At 41.2% G+C, this 19,547-nt stretch overlaps 1 protein-coding gene across 3 annotated transcripts in view; it reads left to right on the top strand.

The window, feature by feature from the left end:
• Positions 1-9,632: 9,632 nt before the first annotated feature.
• LOC139383808 (steroid hormone receptor ERR2) overlaps positions 9,633-19,547 on the top strand; it is a 65,624-nt gene continuing 55,709 nt past the window's right edge. Inside the window, exon 1 of one of the 3 annotated variants that reach the window (XM_071128377.1) lies at positions 9,633-9,679. Coding sequence is in view for 2 of the 3 variants with exons in the window: in XM_071128378.1 (XP_070984479.1) it covers positions 15,447-15,496 (50 nt within the window). In the remaining variant the exon portion in view is untranslated. Of the gene's footprint in view, positions 9,680-15,086; positions 15,497-19,547 lie in introns of those variants that run through there. The other 2 variants (XM_071128378.1, XM_071128376.1) reach the window with 2 other exon arrangements.

Raw genomic sequence — 19,547 nt, 5'->3', positions numbered from 1 at the left:
AGCAGACAGTCCTGGTGGCCCTGATTGTTAGCTCTGTGTGAGAGGCCCCTGTGGAAACAAACAGAGAGAAGCCAATCCCAGCCAGAGCCCAGGGCTGTGCTCTCTGCGCGGCAGAGCTTTTTGGGAGCGTGTGTGTGCTTGTGTGGCCTGACTGGTTGTCATAGTCATCCTCAATCAGCTCAACCCTGCTCTCCACTGTGTGTTAGACATGCTGTATACTGTCAACAACTCTGGCACTGTGATTGAGCAGTCTGAGTCTGACAATGACACTGACAACTGGGACTGCGATGTTTATGTAGTGTCGTCACAAAGTGGATTACTTTTATTCCAGGCCTTACACTCAGTTACTAACAATTGGCTGGCTATACGGTGTAAATACGCTCAGACCATCTTCTTTCCAAGTCCACTAAGGGTTAAATCTATCCTCTCCTGAAGGTGAGTGGGCCATCAGTTCTGGCTTATAAAGAAAGTCGGGCAAGGAAGGGTGACAAGTGAAGTAGGGCAAAGGCAACCCTGAAAAAGAGTCCTACTGTACTTTATGACATAAATCCACCTCTTAATGGTTATAAATACTAAAGTGTCACATGCTTGACACCATGAACCAAATTTGGCCACATTCTGCTTTCACCTTCCAACTCCACATCGGTAGGTTTCAGAAAGTTTTCAAGTCTGGACTCACCTTGTCCTGTGTAGCTATACTTATAGAGTTTAGCAATGCCTTGTCAAAACCTGAAGACTATGCCAAAATGAATGGCTAACACACATGGCATTCTTTTAAGTGGTTCTCTATGAAATTGTTTGCTGTATTTGCTTAAAATAAATGCACTAACTGGCATTTGAGCGACTGGTAAGTTGAACATATGCAGATGTGTCTGCTACTGGTATTTTATATGTTACCAACTGTATGGCGCTAACTTATGCAGTCCCCTGGTTTATTCACTCTTTATTTGGTGTAATAACACTGATATGACTCCCTATGGATCATTTCTACATTTTTCTACGGGTTCTTACATCCTCTGCTACATGACTGCCTTAGATATATTCATTATCCATTATAATAGTCAAAGTTACTCCTAGGTGTTTTACACTACTGAATTCTATTAGGAGAGATATATGTTTTAAATCATGAATTTCCTCAACATATATTTTGCTACTCATTGTTGTCCAATCCATGTGTTTATTTAGAAATAGACATCTTATCTAGAAACAAACAGCTTCAAACAGTGATTGTAAATCTTTACCCTTTTGTGTCATGATTTTTTACCCCAAGAGAAAGATTATACAGTCATGCAGATAGGCAGTGCATGAATAAAGACGTTCTGTTGCGGTGTATATGTGCCTCCCAGGCTTGACATGAATGAAATTCCATGTAATTTGAATGGCTTTTATAGGGGCCAGGATTCTTTGAAATCCAGTGCAGTAGCTGGCTGCCACTAGCCTTCAGAACACTGAAGTCATGTAGACAGGGCCAATTAATGGCCCAGCATTTCTGAGGGACGGAATGAAGAGCTTTGAAAGGATTCCTCCACCTTAAATCTCCCCGTGCTGCGCAGCCAGCTCCCTGACCGCCTGTGAAGAACAATCAAACAGCAGCTCCCCCCTCCTATTTATCACTTTAAGACATTAGCTAGACATGGGCCTGAATATTAACGAGCTCCTTTGCCAGGCAGTTCCACACCAGAGCCTGCATGTGGCAACATACATTTTTAATCACAGGGGGGAAACGAGGGGTCTGTCATCTATTACTGTGTGCTTACCACTCCACAAATACTCTGGGACTCTCATAACAGTCAAAACTAATAAACTTCTATAGCACTTTCTGTGCACATTTCTATTAAAATACAAATAGAGGCATCAATATGATAAGGACAAAATAGTGGATTTTTTTGTGTTATTGTACTGATCTTACAATATCACACTTGAATGTTTTTATGCTATTACTGTACCCATATCCATACTATTCAAATATTAATTTCTGCAGGCATATCCAGCCCAGGTTACCAATTTATCCCAAATTAAATTCCATTTAGGTCCTATATCTCCATGAGGAAGACCTGTTCCTGAGCCATTATCTCCTTTCCTCTCTGTATGGCTGTCTCCTGTCTCCTAGCTCCTAGCTCCATCAGCTCCCTGGGCACACTCCACTCTACATGTACAGTAAGACTGCTGGACTCAGGCAGCGGTGTGTGGACCTGGGCTCTCCCTCTTAATTGGAGTCATGTTCTCCAGAGCCTGGAGATTGGAGATGCCCTGGCATGGTCCTCCTTGGTGCTGTAAGGGGGCTATGATGATCCCCCCTCCCTAGGTCTACCACTGGGTCTCCAATAGCGCCACATGGCACTCTGGTCACCAGGTCACACAGCTGCTGTTCAAAATCAAATAAAATCACATTTTATTCGTCACATACACATATTTAGCAGACGTTGTTGCGGGTGTAGTGAAATGCTTGTGTTCCGAGCTCCAACAGTGCAGTAGTATTTAAATATTCACAACAATACACACAGATCTATAAGTAAAATAATGGAATTAAGAAATATATAAATATTTGATCGAGCAATGTCGGAGTGGCATTGACTAGAATCCAGTAGAATAGAATAGAGTATATGCATATGAGATGAGTAAAGCAGTATGAAAACATTATTAAAGTGGCCAGCAATATCAAGTCTATGTATATAAGGTAGTTGTAACAACACTGGTAGAGAAAGGAAGATGGGGAGAGGAGAAATTCACAACCACAACGTAAGAGAGAATCACTGCTTTGTTGGAAACATCTTTAAAACAAGTCTTTAAAACAATAAAACAAAATTCAAATTAATTTCTACAAAGTAATCAAGTCATGATATGAAATTAGATGTTTTGTAAGATAACCGTTTGGTTCATGGTCAATGAGTGAAATATTATCTAGAGTGAGATTTATTATACAATCTATGTTTCATTTGTTTAGATGATAACATATAAATCACAATGTTTAGTGTGGAAATTACACTGATCAGCTGAATGAGGTAGAGCATGCAGGGCTGCTTCTGCCAGCCTTGATCAATCTCAATCCCACTCACAGCCTCCTAAATTGAAAACTAAGGAAAGTAATTTTGTGCTCAATGGAAGTTTTCCTTTGGAAATTTTGCCTTCCATTAAGAATCAAATTAAGTGCTGGACCACTGCTTTCTGAGTCACTTTTAACTGCTCCCCCCACCACCAACAGCATCATCTCCACCACCATGTGCACACATAAACACATGCACCCACCTACGCACACACTTTTAACTGCTCCCCCCACCACCAACAGCATCATCTCAACCACCATGTGCACACATAAACACATGCACCCACCTACGCACACACTTTTAACTGCTCCCCCCACCACCACTAGCATCATCTCCACCATCATGTGCACACATAAACACATGCACCCACCTACGCACACACTTTTAATTTGTGATTTATTATGTTCTCGTGAAGGTAGCCCAGATTGGCATGCTGTTGAATGAGAGGTGGTTGTTCCACTGCACAATGGTGTGTGCGTTTGTGCATGTCTGTGCGTGTGTGTGTGTGCGTGCGTGCGTGCGTGTGTGTGTGTGTGTGTGTGTGTGTATGTGTTTGCGCACGAGCGCAATTGTGTGTCACAGAGGGGGGTGAGGGAGAGTGTGCAGCCATCATTCATTCCTGTGGGCCAGCCCTTGCAGCACGTGGCAGCAGGTGACCAGTGTCAGACAGGAAAGGTCACAGGCCTGCAGTCTGTGCGCTCTACCCGTTTTCTGATGTAGAAAACCATAGACACAGACCTTGACTCAATATGAAAGCATTGTGCACATCTCATATCCTCACAAGACATACTGAAATGTAGACTCTCCAAATAATGCCAGCAACAGCTGGATATACAGGCTTCAGTATGCTTCAATTCACAACAATACACACAAATCTAAAAGTAAAATAATGGAATATTTAGAAATATATAAATATTTGATCAAGCATGTCGGAGTGGCATTGACTACAATCCAGTAGAATAGAATATAGTATATACATATGAGATGAGTAAAGCAGTATGAAAGCATTATTAAAGTGGCCAGCGATATCAAGTCTATGTATATAAGGCAGTTGTAACAACACTGGTAGAGAAAGGAAGATGGGGAGAGGAGAAATTCTTAACCACAACGTAAGAGAGAATGGATGGGATGACCAGTGAGATATACCTGCTGGAGCGCGTGCTACGGGTGGGTGTTGTTATCGTGACCAGTGAGCTGAGATAAGGCGCAGCTTTACCTAGCAAAGACTTATAGATGACCTGGAGCCAGTGGGTCAGGCGGCGAATATGTAGCGAGGGCCAGCCGACTAGAGCATACAGGTCGCAGTGGTGGGTGGTATATGGGGCTTTGGTGACAAAACGGATGGCACTGTGATAGACTGCATCCAGTTTGCTGAGTAGAGTGTTGGAGGCTATTTTGTAAATGACATGGCCGAAGCCGAGGATCGGTAGGATAGTCAGTATGGGTATGTTTGGCGACGTGAGTGAAGGATGCTTTGTTGCAGAATAGAAAGCCGATTCTAGATTTAATTTTGGATTGGAGATGTTTAATATGAGTCTGGAAGGAGAGTTTACAGTCTAGCCACACACCTAGGTATTTGTAGTTGTCCACATATTCTAAGTCAGAACCGTCCAGAGTAGTGATGCTAGTCGGGCGGGCGGGTGCGAGCAGCAAACGGTTGAAAAGCAGTCATTTGAGAAACCAAGGCTGTTGAGTCTGCCGATAAGAATTGACAGAGTCTTTTTTTATTTTTTATTTTACCCCAATTTCATGGTATTGATTGTTTTAGTAGCTACTATCTTGTCTCATCGCTACAACTCCCGTACGGGCTCGGGAGAGACAAAGGTTGAAAGTCATGCATCCTCCGATACACAACCCAACCAAGCCGCACTGCTTCTTAACACAGCGCGCATCCAACCCGGAAGCCAGCCGCACCAATGTGTCAGAGGAAACACCATGCACCTGGCAACCTTGGTTAGCGTGCACTGCCCCCGGCCTGCCACAGGAGTCGCTGGTGTGCGATGAGTCAAGGATATCCCTACTGGCGAAGCCCTCCCTTACCCGGACGACGCTGGGCCAATTGTGCGTCACCCCACGGACCTCCCGGTCGCGGCCGGTTGCAACAGAGCCTGGGTGCGAACCCAGAGTCTCTGGTGGCACAGCTGGCGCTGCGCCCTTAACCACTGCGCCACCCGGGAGACCCGATTGACATAGTCAAAAGCCTTGGCCAGGTCAATGAAGACGGCTGCACAGTACAATCTTTTATCAATTGCGGTTATGATATCATTTAGTACCTTGAGTGTGGCTGAGGTGCACCCGTGACCAGCTCGGAAACCGGATTGCACAGCGGAGAAGGTACGGTGGGATTCGAAATGGTCAGTGATCTGTTTATTAATTTGGCTTTCGAAGACTTTAGAAAGGCAGGGCAGGATGTATATAGGTCTATAACAGTTTGGTCTAGAGAATCACCCCCTTTGTAGAGGGGGATGACCGCAGCAGCTTTCCAATCTTTAGAGATCTCGGACGAAACAAAAGAGAGGTTGAACAGACTGGTAATAATGGTTGCAACAATGGCGGCGGATAAATTTAGAAAGAGAGGGTCCAGATTGTCTAGCCCAGCTGATTTGTACGGTTCCAGGTTTTGCAGCTCTTTCAGAACATCTGCTTTCTGGATTTGGGTGAAGGAGAAGCTGGGGAAGCTTGGGCAAGTAGCTGCGGGGGGTGCGGAGCTGTTGGCAGGGGTTGGGGTAGCCAGGAGATAAGCATGGCCAGCTGTAGAGAACTGCTTGTTGAAATTCTCGATTATCATGGATTTATCGGTGGTGACAGTGTTACCTAGCCTCAGTGCAGTGGGCAGCTGAGAGGAGGTGCTCTTGTTCTCCATGGACTAGATCAAGGTGTATTGCTCTTGTTTCATCCTCTCCACGGCCTCAGGGGTGTCTTCCGTTGATTGCATTACATTCACAGCAACCTTCCCCTCATTAGTGGCAACTATGTTTCAACTCCTTATTTCGCATGGCTGATCTGAGGCCACACACGCCGGCATGCACACACACAATTATTGTAGGGCATTTTTTTGGGCTACACATGCCCATTTTTTGTCTTAGATTTAAGTCGCGATGGACATGGAAGATGAAGAGGGTTACGATTAGATTTAAATCGTATAGAGTAGCTATATTTTTGGTTGTAAGATAAATATTTTTGTTTAAGATCATTTTCACATATGACATGTGCAAATGAAACCATTGTACTGGCCACTCTATTGTAAAAAAAGGGCATTGATAGGAAGGTAGATAGGACTGATCAATTGGAAGTGCAGTTTTCTCCCTAGGCCTTCCTTCATATCTCTACCTCCTGTATGTGCTGCGGAGGGGTCGGGGGTAGGGTCAGGTAAATGGTGGCGTGGGTGGGCTTCTGCCCCTTTATCAATCAAGATTTTAATTACACACGTCCAGGGTGACAGCTAGATTAGAAACCAATCAACGCTATCGGCCACAACATCTAATTACTGTTTATTGACAGATATGGGCCCCTTCACTTTCCCAAATAAGATACACCTCCCCCACCCCTTACACAAAGAGGAACTGCTCCTACTGTCCATGAAATACTTTATGATTAGTAACTCTCTACTTGGAAATCAATGTATGCTTATGGAGGCAGGCATTCCCCCAAGTATTCTATGGTAGTCTATGTCAAGTTATCTATGGAGCTGAAGACATTTGATCACATGTAGCCTGAAAAAACAAGAACCTGAATTAGGACCAGTGATTTTACACGTAATTGGACACTACCCATTAATCTCTCCTAACACTATGTCCAAGTGTTGCCAGTTTTGCTGGTGTTGGGACAGTATTTTGGGTGTATTCCATAGTTCAGCTGTCAGTTCCTCCTGCATATATGCTATTTTAATGACCAGTGGTGACCGACCCCTGAGCTCTGACCCTGAGGACCATACAGGTAGACCATCAGGCATCGTGAACCCCGATGTGCAGAATGCTGCTTCCCAGCCCATTCTCCCTCCATCCTTGGGAGCATGGAGCTCCATGCTCTGCTACTCTCTGCAACTCTGGAGCACGTCTGTCTACTCTCCATCAGCTGTTTGACAACCCCCACCAACACACTGAGCACTTCACCGTTAAAGCCGAGAATCTGCCTCAGGTAAATATGGAGTCAATTATTGGATTATTGTTATTTCATTTGGCCGTGTAGTAATGGCTGGATTATAAACATTGCAGAGTATAGATTTCCTGTCAGATCCTATGAATCAAACATCCTTATCTCATTTCCAGACTGCCTCTCCACCCAGCACTGCCATCTCCCAACCAGGGAATCCGGGGGAGCAGAAAGAACAGCCCTGCAGCCAGCCAGCACAGTACAGGCACTCCAAAGTCCATTCAAAGATTTCAAAAACCACTTAGGGCTCCTGCCCATATTTGTTAAGCAAGTAAATCTACGGGGTGAGGTGCACTGAATTTAGAGAGAGGGGAAGAGAAGGGAGAGAGATAGGACAAGGGGGAAAAGGGAGAGAGATGTCTCCCAAATGAAATTTGGAGGATGGGGGATGGAGGCGAGCTGACAGCAGGTGGAGTTAGTGAAGCTGCCCTTTGATTTGGTTTGAACCATGGGAAAGAAAAATGTTTGTCTTTCTTTGAATTATGCAACGTTTTTGAGAGGGAGTTGAGATTAATGCCTGGTTTGTTTGATCCCGGGACATCACTAATGGCGGTTCTGTCTGATGGTTGATGTTTCTTAGCTCATCTCTCTGCCTGTTTGACATGAGAGTTACTTCACTGGGTTTACAACATCATCATGATTGGGTTAGTGGAACAGTGTAGAGCAGTAGGAAAACAACCATCCACGGAGCTTACCTTACAGTCTCTATCCAGCTCTCTCCTCACATCTATAGAAAGATGAGAATATTAAGAGAATAATACCATTATAATGTATGCCAACCCCGAAAAGCATGAGTGTACTGTAGTTTGAGCAGAAATCAGTCTATTCATTCATCCCACCAAGGCACTGACAATAACTCCATGCATGCATGGAAACACACTGGTTTCATTGACCTGCTTACTAAGTGAGGCAATAATCACCTTGAAATGTAACCATCTGAGGAAGAGTCTTTTCATTGGGAACTAAACAGGGCCACTGTTGTAATTCCTCAGACCTGATGGATGCTGTGCCTTTAACAAATTGCATTTATAGATTTTCCCTTTGAAGGGATAATCTGATCTCTTAATTTATATTTCTACCATGAAACACAAGTGATCTTTCCAACCCCCTGGTGCACCTCAATTGGAATACATTTTCACATGCACTTAATCGCATTCAAATATATTGATATTTTTTATGTGATTGACTATTTTATAATTTGAATGTAACTTAATGTTCTCTTTCAAATGTATTTATCAATAGCCTATCAACATGGACCCTAAACTTGTATATTTAGCCTATGAATTGAATTAATGGGTTAATTATACAAACATAGTACATGTTGTTGCTGGCAGGTTCCTGCCATTAGTTCAGTTCCTGAATTGCAATGTGTTATTGTACAATAAAAATGCCTCCCTTGTCCTCGGTGGTCTGGTGAAATACCACTCCCTCTAGCGGAGATAATGGAATTGGCGCGCTTGGTAGTCCCTACACAAACTGCATACGCCTTCAAAGCAAGTGTATTCAGGAATGAGGGGTCATCTCAGCTTAGGGTCAGCGTTAAATGGAAGAGTTTTTGAATTATTATCCCATAATGTTGTCTTTAAAGGTATGCTACTTGATGACAGACAACTCATTAGATGTCTCTATTTTTTACTTTCTATTTGACATAATTGCCCACAGAAACCCATGAAACAATGGATTTGATAACAAGCATATCAAACATTGCACATTACTTTTCTGCTATAGTAAATTCAATACTGACACCATCAGTGGCCTACAGTCCACGACACTAATTGCAGCAACTCGATGCACCTCACATTTCCAAGAGGCAAAACTAATTAGGCTACAAGTTTTCATACAATAACTGAACTAAGGTCATTGTGAAGAAAGGGGTTCCTGATCATTTGCATACACATCTGGCCCCCATATGCACCGTCTCAAACTTCCTGAGGGTCTGTCACAGTGTTAGCAGCTATGCGATACTGTTGCGACGCCCTGATCTCACTCTGCTGCAGACGCTACGCTACTATTGTCTTGTTATTTATTCATCAACAGTGGAATCCAACCGACCTTTTCCAGAACTACTGTGGTATTCAAGATTTGCACCGAGTGTCAACTGTCACTGCTGTTTTCTTGGTGAAGATGTACACTAACCCAGGGGCACACGTTGCTGTTATGGACCCCGAGGGGGAGGAGAGAGAGAGGGCAAATATTCTATGTCAGTTATCCAAATTATCTCCGACTTTTTCTCCGTAACTGTAGCAGTAAAGGTCAGTAGTGGCTTCAAACAGCTGTATAGGCAACCTAGGTCTCTGCAACGATTTTGGTGTCGCCGCAGGGGATGGACTGAGAGGGCAAAGGCTGGAGGAGGAGTTGATAGCTGCCTACATGACTAAAACTGCACATTCACAATCATAGGGAAAGAGCCGCTATTACGCTATTGAAGACAGCACTCCTACGCAGTAGCACCTGGGGGACTTGATATGACCTGTCTGTGTAAGGTAGAGTATTCTCAACCACTTTTCTCTTCCATTTATTATCAAGGGCCCACTTTTCTGAAGCTATTTACAAGTTGGCAGTTTGTAAAACTTCATCTTTAGCCATTGAGTTAAAGGTTGATTCAAATATTTTGAATGAAAGATGGTCACAAATTAAGTTTTGTATTTTGATGGGAGTTAGTGTGTGTCTGTTATGTCATGCAACTTTTTAAAAGTGCATATTTCAATATGTTACTGATGTGAAGTGCTGTTGTTATTGATTAGGCTGTAGTTTAGTTCTGTCCCGGTTGGCAACTCTTATCCATGTAGTTTGCCAACTTGCAAAATAGCAGCCTCAAACCCTACGCAACGTTTTAATAATCACCCCGCTATATTCAATGTTTCATAACTATGGACAAGTTCAACATGCACTCTTTCATTCGTTTCTTTTTTTTCTTAATGATTTTCTTTTGTATTGATTGTGGCTCTGAATCAAAGAGCCGTGATGATGGCTGCCTGTTTTAATGAAGGACTGTTAATCAATGGAGCTGAAATTTAAATCAACTTGAAGTGCGTCGCACGCGTCTCATAGGCAAAATGAAAAACAGAAACATGATGTGAGAGAGAGCTAGAGAGAGGGGAGGACTTCCGCTAAAGCCAAACGGTCAACACAATTGCTGTCCCATGTCGTAGCTATTCATCGGTAACCTTAACTTCATAACATCACTCGGTCCAGTGTTGAGTGAGTTGTTGTTCGGCACGTAGCCTAGCGGGTAGAGAGGCGAGTAGGAGCATTGTCAGTTCGAATCCCAGAAAAAAATCTGGTGGGAAGTGAGCTGGCAACTGGAGTGATACCATTGCCTGCCGTTGATCCCTTGAACAGGCACTTAACCTCACCCCACGGCACCCAGTGTGGCACTCCACCACATCTCTCCAAATCCTGTGTTTCTTTCTGGTTGTTGGGTTTAATGTGGAGGTGAAATTTTGGTTTGACCATGTGTGCAATTGACCAGTAAATAATTATCAAAATTAACTCTGTGGGAGTACAATTCTTGTGCCAGGGCCAGCGAATCTCGGGAAGCAAGGCCCTTTCTACTTTGCTCCCATGTTTACTGCACTGCTCTCTTGTTACCATCTTGAATATACTTTACTGAATGTTTTCTAGGCTACTATTGGTCAAATTTGACTAAAAACTTAGGCCCAGCTTAGCCTGGGGACCAAGTTAGCGTACTATTGTTATTTATTGCCTTTTTGAAATTCCAAACATTTGGGCCTATGCGGTGTGGCCTATTCTTTCATTCATATAACAGCCCCTGTATCCATAATTTTGAGACAGATGAAATCGTTGAGAAACTCAAATTCTAGCTACTTTGAAACCAGAAGCCTAGGCTACTTGTTGGGTCAAAACAGGTCATGTTAGATGAAATGGACACAATGCATATTTTAGTACTTCATAATTGTGTGGTGACACAAACACATGCACACACACACACACACACACACACACACACACACACACACACACACACACACACACACACACACACACACACACACACACACACACACTCCTTCAACATGTTGATATTCTTATCGAATATGTATTTATTGTCTAAGCCTCTATGTCAGATTTGCAGAGTACCAATTCCTCTTTGGTTCTCGGTGTGCAATGAAATAAGGGAGCTCTGTGAGTGTAACACTACCCAAAGTCTTGTATGACATGAATTGTGCGTGCTGTATTACTTTCTGTCATAACTCTGCTTCCACATTTGCTTTCCTAAGAGTGATCAAGTGTGTTCAATGCATCGAGCAGGTCTCCCTGTTAAATCAGCTGCCACTGCGATAAGGGAAGGTTTCATAACACACCTGATAAGAGGGCATTATGAACAACATAACTTTTATAACTGAGTTTACACTACAACAGTCTGGCCAACATTATCCAGTAAGCACTGGAAGGGAAGTGTAATATTTCTCTATTATATTACATCATCTCCTTCTCTGATATGCATGCAGCTTGTAAATGTTGGCATTATCAATTGTGGTAGACACGCAATGAATAAGGATGATCTTGGCATATGAACATGAATATGTAACCCTGTAAATGATCCCAGTCACTAAAACCCCTGTGTGTGTGTGTGTGTGTGTGTGTGTGTGTGTGTGCGTGTGCGTGTGCGTGTGCGTGTGCGTGTGTGTGCGTGTGCGTGCGTGTGTGTGTGTGTGTGTCTGTTTTTATTTTTTTTATGGAGGATTCCAGCACTGACCCAGCCATTTTCATATGCATTCCAAAGGGATTTCTCCCATCCCTTTAACCAAATCAGATGGATAAAAAAAAATCTGTTTCAGAATATCTAAGACATCAATCATCCATTGAATACAATGCTCGATATTGATGCCTTTAGCACATGCCATAGCATGTTCTTGTAGTAGCTAGCAGCTTACAGCTGTAGTTTACAGTAGTTTACAGCTCTTTGATAATATATTGTCGTTTTTACATATGCTTATTCATGAAATCCCTTGTCAGCATTGTCTGTAATTTGCACCATGTTTCTGTAGGGTTGTATCTGGGTCAAGGAAATTGGGTAGCACTTTGTTTTGAAGAAAACATGTAGTCCTGATTTGCTCTGGATATTTCTCATTATTCCATTGGCATATTCAGTCAGATTTGTTGCAACTTCAGCAAACATGTAAGGTTTTATCATTAATTCACACTAGTACTAGTTCAATTTTGGATTGTATATTGTGTCTTATAGTAGCTGCCATGTCAATCATTAGCTTAGATGTGGAAATAGAGTTCTTTGGTGTACTGTTAGTCATTTTGTGTCTTTAAAGAAAGACCATATGTTTTAATGTGTGCTGCTTTATTTATTTGTTAAACAAGGCAAGTCAGTTAAGAACAAATTCCTATTTAAAATGACAACTTACCCCAGCCGACAGGAATCCCAATCACAGCCAGATGTGATGAAGCCTGGATTTGAACCAGGTACTGCTGTGACACCTCTTGCACTGAGATGCTGTGCCTTAGAACACAGCGTCACTCCGGAGCCCGGGGATAGCTCCCCCAAATTACATAATCACACATTGGTTTCCTTACCCTGTAAGCAGTATATGGACAAGGAGTGACAGCAATCCATGCTTTGGTTTAGTTTCCCTGGTACTGTTTCCACATGCTAACATTTTAGCATTTGTGGCACAAATCCCATTCAAGTCATGGGACCAATATTAGCATTTTTTGTGCATCATGTTCAAATCATCGATAAGTGACTTTGTTAAGCAGTCAATTCTAGATACTTTCGTATGATTTGGACATGATGCTTGAAATATGCTAGTGTTGATCAAGTCCTGTGTTGATCAATAGCGATTGTGTGATGTTTTTGCATCGATTACGGTAAAGAGCCGATGAATAGAACTGGATTATTTGTCAAGCTGGAATACCATCATGTAGTTGTGAGGCAGTCCTATTTTATTAGAGATATACTGTTACTGTACCACAGTAGGGAGAGATACGTTTCCCACCTGCTCTCGTTCTGTACCCTATTGGTAGACATTGTACTCACTTCCCCAAGTGGTCAACTCTTCAATTATCAAATGATTAAAGCAACTATGAAAAGTAAAGCCACTGGCCACCATCGTTGAACTTTCTATATTCAAGAAGAGCTCGTGAAATAGGAGTGAGGTCTACTCTTTCTATTTCATTTATCCCAGCAGTCAGCCATTGTCAGACTGCTCTTTTCTCCTTTAAGATGCCATGTTAAGCTTTGCTCTTATAATATGGGGATACAGTAACATGAAGACCCTCATTGACTGTGAAATGCTATCTGCATTCTCCACATTCTTCCTTGGCTTGACCAACAGTGAAATACAGGCGGTTTTAAACGGAGGTCAGAGAAGACAGGGCTGGATTTTCCGCTGCTTTAGATGCTGATGCGCTCTCAGAGTTTGAGTTATGGCTTGAGATCATCTCTTACAGCTGGTGAAAGGTCCACAATAGTCCTTCACATGTAACACCAAGTGCAAATGGCCGCGCACAGCTCAATACATGGATTTACTTTCCTCAATGGTTCCAAAGTTGTTTTCTATTGCAAGTAAAGAAATACATCATTTCCCGGTTGTGTCTGTGCTGTAGTTTCAGTTTTCTGTTAGTGCGTCTTTTGACTTGTTCTGAATCAAAACAATCAAAACACATCTGATTTGGTTATACTTCTGCAGAAATGTCTCTGGTAAACTTAAAAGCCACTACTGCTGTTAGTTGGAAACAGTTTTTAATAAGATTGTTTAATGAGTAATTTGTGTTGCTGCATTGTGCAGCATTGTGTTGCTGCATTGTGCAGCATTGTGTTGCTGCATTGTGCAGCATTGTGTTGCTGCATTGTGCAGCATTGTGTTGCTGCATTGTGCAGCATTGTGTTGCTGCATTGTGCAGCATTGTGTTGCTGCATTGTGCAGCATTGTGTTGTATACTGTATGGTCATAAATAGTCCCTGTGAAGTTTCAGCACATTCAAAAGAATATACATAATAATTATGATACCACCTTTTTGCAAAAAAAAGAGAGAATTGTTAGCTATTCAACTTTTTATAAAAGCTTTATTTTTGTGAAGCTGAAAAGTAAAGGTTGAATTGAATCAATCAATAATAATCATGTTTGTTCTACAATTAACAGTATGTTTAGCTGTTTCCCTAACTAATTGAGATTCAGTGGGCTCAAGGGGGAAATCATTTTCTTGACTTTGTATGGATATGTGCTTTATTTTGACTCTGTACCAGGTACCTGTTGTATTCGGAGCATGTGACAATGTTTTTGTTGATTTGATTTGATATTTCAACATCAATAGGGCTTGTCCAGACACTCATTTATTTATTCTTTATTTTAAACTTTCACACAGTATTTCACAAACGTTCACACGTTCACAAAATATTGACATTAATAATTAAAAAATATATATATATATAAAAAAAGTTTTTCTAATGCCCTACAATGTGAGATTTTAGTAGTCATATTTTTGTTGGTGTAATTTTCTACTTGTTTTAGTGTGTAGTGTGAGCTCTTTAATTTGCATATGCATGTTCTAATGTAAAGTGTATTTATCTGCCTGTTTGAATGACAGTGGCTTTGTGTATGTGTGTGTGTGTGTGTGTGTGTGTGTGTGTGTGTGTGTGTGTGTGTGTGTGTGTGTATGTGTGTGTGTTTGTGTGTTTGTGTGTAGCGGAGTGCACGATTGAGTGAGCTAGGTATTGAGCGTGTGGTTCCCTCCTCCCTCATGCTCTGCTGGTCCCTCTGTCGCTTTAAGTCCTGCCCCTCGGAGCCAGCCAACAGCAGCTGTTCCATATTCATCAAGCCCTTGAGTCTTAAAGAGCCCTATCCTGACCATGGAAAGAGTCATTCCTCTTGCTCCCTCTCTCATGCTCTCTCCATCTTAGCGCTCATCCGCCGCTGCCTGCGCTTCTCTCGCTCTCTCTCTCTCACCCCCCTTTACCTCTCTCTCACCCCCCTTTACCTCTCTCTCTCTCGCTCCCTCTCTCTCTCTTCCACTCCCCTCTCTCTCTCTCATATACGCACTGACACACACAACCACACACACATACCGACAGAGACACACACTCTCTTACACACAAACTCACACACACACAATCAGAAGCGAGCATACCTGTGCAGGCTGGGCGGAGTAGTGCTGGAGGGGCTTTTCACCGTTCTCTCTGAGGGCGCTGTGCTGTCATTTTGGGAGAGAAGCGGGTCTCAATTGTTTCCTATTTCCTCTTCCTCTTCTCATTCCTGGAATGCTAAAACTGGACTGATGGACATTTCAGAACTTTGTCTGCCAGACCCTCTCAGCTATCATAACCAGTAGGTGCATTTCTTTCTTTCAACCTTCCTTTTAACATACCCGTCTTTTGTGATATTGGATATAGCATTTTCCCCTCTTGCAATCTTTCTTTCTCCTCTCTCCTTCTTTCTCTTTGTGTTTTCTTGTAGAAGTGCCTGCATTTGTTTCCGTTACAAAGGTCCTGCCAATCGTGGCGCTGAACTTTTTACTGCTATAGTAAAGATGCACTGCGCTTTTTCCTGTCTCTCTTGCTCACACACACACTAACTCACACACACATACACACACACACACACACAGAGATACACACTAATATGCACTATCTGACTCTTTCTCTCTCTCTATATATATATATGTTTTGAATGGCTGTTAATTCGTACAGGACTGTCTCCTGCCAGTGATATCCTAAAGCAACAGGGCAGGTGTCTGTGGTTATGTTCAATAGGGAGAGATTACACATTGTTAGCCGTGTGTCACTCTGTGCACATTTCATTAAGAGCATGGCCGATCAATTAAGAGTGGCTCATTGCAACGTGCGTATGTTTTTCCTAAAGAATAGAGGGAACGTGTCCTGTTGGGTTAGCAGCTTGTTCTAGGATGGCTTTGTTCTCTGTCCCTGTCCTGGCCGGACGGCCACCCTGGCAGAATCAGAATACATTTAAGGTGATTAGATTAAAGTGAATTCATGGAATTGGGAGGATGAGTTTACACGCTGCAATATTTGTACATCTGGGGGGAAAACATGTGAAAGGACCCTGTAACCCCAGTGATCAGGCAGCTCCAACCCAGGCAGCGGGATGCCAGGCTGCCTGTCTAAGAAGCCCTCTCTAGCTGTGGGTTTACTCAAAGTAACCTGTTATATCTAAATGCAGTTCTGCTTTTATATGTGAATTTCTTGTTGACATGTAGGAGGTTGTTTTATGTTATAGCATGTACTGTTCAGTACATTTGAGGAGCTGACTGCTATTATTACTTGGAAAAAACTAAGGAAAGTATATCCAGTCCTATTCATCTGCTTTAGAAAGTGTAAAAATACAACAGCTAGATATCTATACATGTATGTTTTAATATCAATTTATAGAACAGATGTCTGTTATTTGAAGTTGTGATATTTTATTTTGCGAATATACATTTAATGCCCAATATTTAATTCAGCGGTGACAATCTTTTAATTTGTAAGGTCTGTAAGCATTATCATGTGCTGTTGATTAAATTATTTCTACTAGGCTGTGAAACCCTCATATAGTATTCAAGACAGTCATTATTTCAACCCATAACTCTTTCCACATAACAATCTAATCAGCCAAATGTGTCTGTTGTTGTAGCTGGATTATGATTTTTTTAAAGGTACCGTGCATGCCTGCTGAAAGATTTATAACGATAGAGATTAATAAATTGAAGTAGTTGAGAAGTGTAGATTTTCATGTATTGAATTTCAAAGCAATACAAGCACAGACATTCTCAATGGGATGTCATGCAAACGAGGAAAATGGTTGAATTGTTCTGACCGCCTAAGGATTCGCTCACTTGTTTTCAGGAACTCTAGTTTGAGTTTTAACCATTGACTGCTCAGAGAGAGAAAAGACACATTTCCTAGATAAACTCGTTAACTCCTTAGACACACTGTTATCAACTCCTTTGTTTTATCTCGTCTTCTTTTACAGAGGTTTTATACAACTCTGCCTTTTAGATACACCTCAGTGGAAAAGGGACAAAGTAACAAACACGCTCATCATAATATACAATAACTATATAATAACTATATAATAACTATATAATAACTATAAATAACTATATAATAACTATATAATAACTATAAATAACTATATAATAACTATATAATAACTATATAATAACTATAGAATAACTATAGAATAACTATAGAATAACTACTGAGACATATTTAAGATCAATTGAATTGTATTGACGTTTACCTAGTCAGTTTACTGAGTTTTTAACACTCAAAGACCTTTAAAATGCCGTTTTCCTACTCATAATGTGTCTGTCATGTATATACTTTTATGATTTTCTTCCAATTGTTGACAACTGGCAATCTAACCTAGTTTGGTGGTGATTCACTATAAGCACTGTAGTCAATATGAGGTGCATAAATGAAATGATTAAATGCAGTCTATTTACAGTTGACTGACATTATATTTCCTATAGGGAAAGTTGAATTTAAGATCATTGTAGCAAGAGTGTAATTTCAACAGAAACATGCAATATAACGATTTAGGGTTTTATTGGAAATGTGAACACAATATACAACAGTAAAGTAGTGTTAGTGGTTAACTTAGGCAAAGCTTTACTTTGTTTGCTTTCATAACACAAGTATATTATGCAGAATCATTTATTTATTGCATGTAATATAACATATACACACAGTATACATAAAACATATCATTAAGTCGAATAAGATTCCTAGACACAAATATTAATTTCTCTCAATGTTGTGTTAACACTCTTCCATTCATGTAACATTTATAAGACAATCAATTATCATTAGAAATGTACACAGAAAATATAACTGCAAGGGGTTGCTGGCATTCAAAATGTATTTTACATGTTTTATTTTATGTCACATGTGAAGTAGAGACAGCGTGTGTTTCCTTATCTTCTAAGGTATAGAAAAGGTCATGCCTGTAAATTAAATATATAACTCCATATTTAATTCTAGGTTTGACATAATTATTGTTTTCTATGATATGAGTGTCAGACATAGGTGCATGTAAAAATGATATTAGGAAACAAAACACTTATTAGGGCTTTAGTCGTGTGTAGAGGTAATTACAAACAGTAGATGTTTTGACGTGCCATTGTTGGCAATATCTCAAACATAAATCAGTTTAAGATTTTTTTTATGCATAAATCAGTAAGCTGTTATCTTTTTCATAAATCACATTGAATTCATTTAGATATTTATCTAACACTATTTATCATCCTCTTAAGTTTTATTTGATTGATTTGATTTTAAATCATTTAAATAACTATTTTTTTTAAATATTCATTTTACATAGCAGTTAATCCTAAAGTAGAAGCATCGTGCAAAAGATTCAAGACTTTCTAATGAAAATAACTTTGGTCAACATCTATACAATTATTGCTAATGCCACAAATGTTGTCTTTGCTTTTCATACTAACTAATGCAGTGTTGTTCATTATAGGACATATTTGCATTGAGCTTCCAGTGTGTTGTTATCTGTTCACTAGTAGTCCATCTGCTTGGTCTGTGGACAGCAGTATTTTCAGCCGCCAGCGTGCTGTGGTGTGGTGTGACGTGGTGTGTGTCTCCGGTGCTTGGTTGCTGGGATTACAGGGACGTTTGTGCACCGTGTAATTAGCAGAACCAGAGCAGTGATGTGGAAGCAGTGTATTATTATGGTACTCTATAGATTGACCTGGGTGGCCGAATGACTGCCTACTACTGTAGGAATAGGATTGAGACAGTGACTGATTTTTATTTCAGACAATATGGAGAGGTATGTATAGCCTAGTATTACTGCTCGTTTGAATTTGTCACCCAAATACATTTTACCTCAAAAAGAGCAATAATAGATATGACGTGGTATGTCCTTTAAGATACCTCTCTCCACAGCTTCAAGTTTGCTCCATATTTATTCTCCCTTCTCGATTGGGATGCATAGTAAGCTACGTACACCAAGATTGGTGTGGATAGTAAGCCGTAATTCACAGCACTTGATTCGTTTAAGTTGAAGTCTCTCTTGGCTCAGACGGCAGGAGGTAACATATGGCAGTCAGACAGGCTTATTGTTGCTCTCCTATTGCTCTGGCTGTTTCAGCGCCGCTCAGAAATCAGCCAATGCTGAGGATTGTCAGTTTGAGTTCATCTGGTCTCGCTAGCAAACGCACTCTGAGCGGCAGGCAGCCGATTGAGACAGGACTCCTTTCCCTCCCTTAATGTTCCATCAACACCCTCACTGCTCCTCCCAGCCATATTCTACATGTCCATTTTCCATTTAGGGAATGAGATCTTTTGGATGAATTTTCACAAAAGCAAAACTTACCACACAGCGATTAATCCGATCCATTAGGCTCAGTAAAATACCCATC

Source organism: Oncorhynchus clarkii, chromosome 25, assembly GCF_045791955.1.
Source record: "Oncorhynchus clarkii lewisi isolate Uvic-CL-2024 chromosome 25, UVic_Ocla_1.0, whole genome shotgun sequence".
Taxonomy (NCBI): domain Eukaryota; kingdom Metazoa; phylum Chordata; class Actinopteri; order Salmoniformes; family Salmonidae; genus Oncorhynchus; species Oncorhynchus clarkii.
The sequence above is the reverse complement of the archived record's forward strand: the minus strand, read 5'-3'. Positions and strand labels throughout refer to the sequence as shown.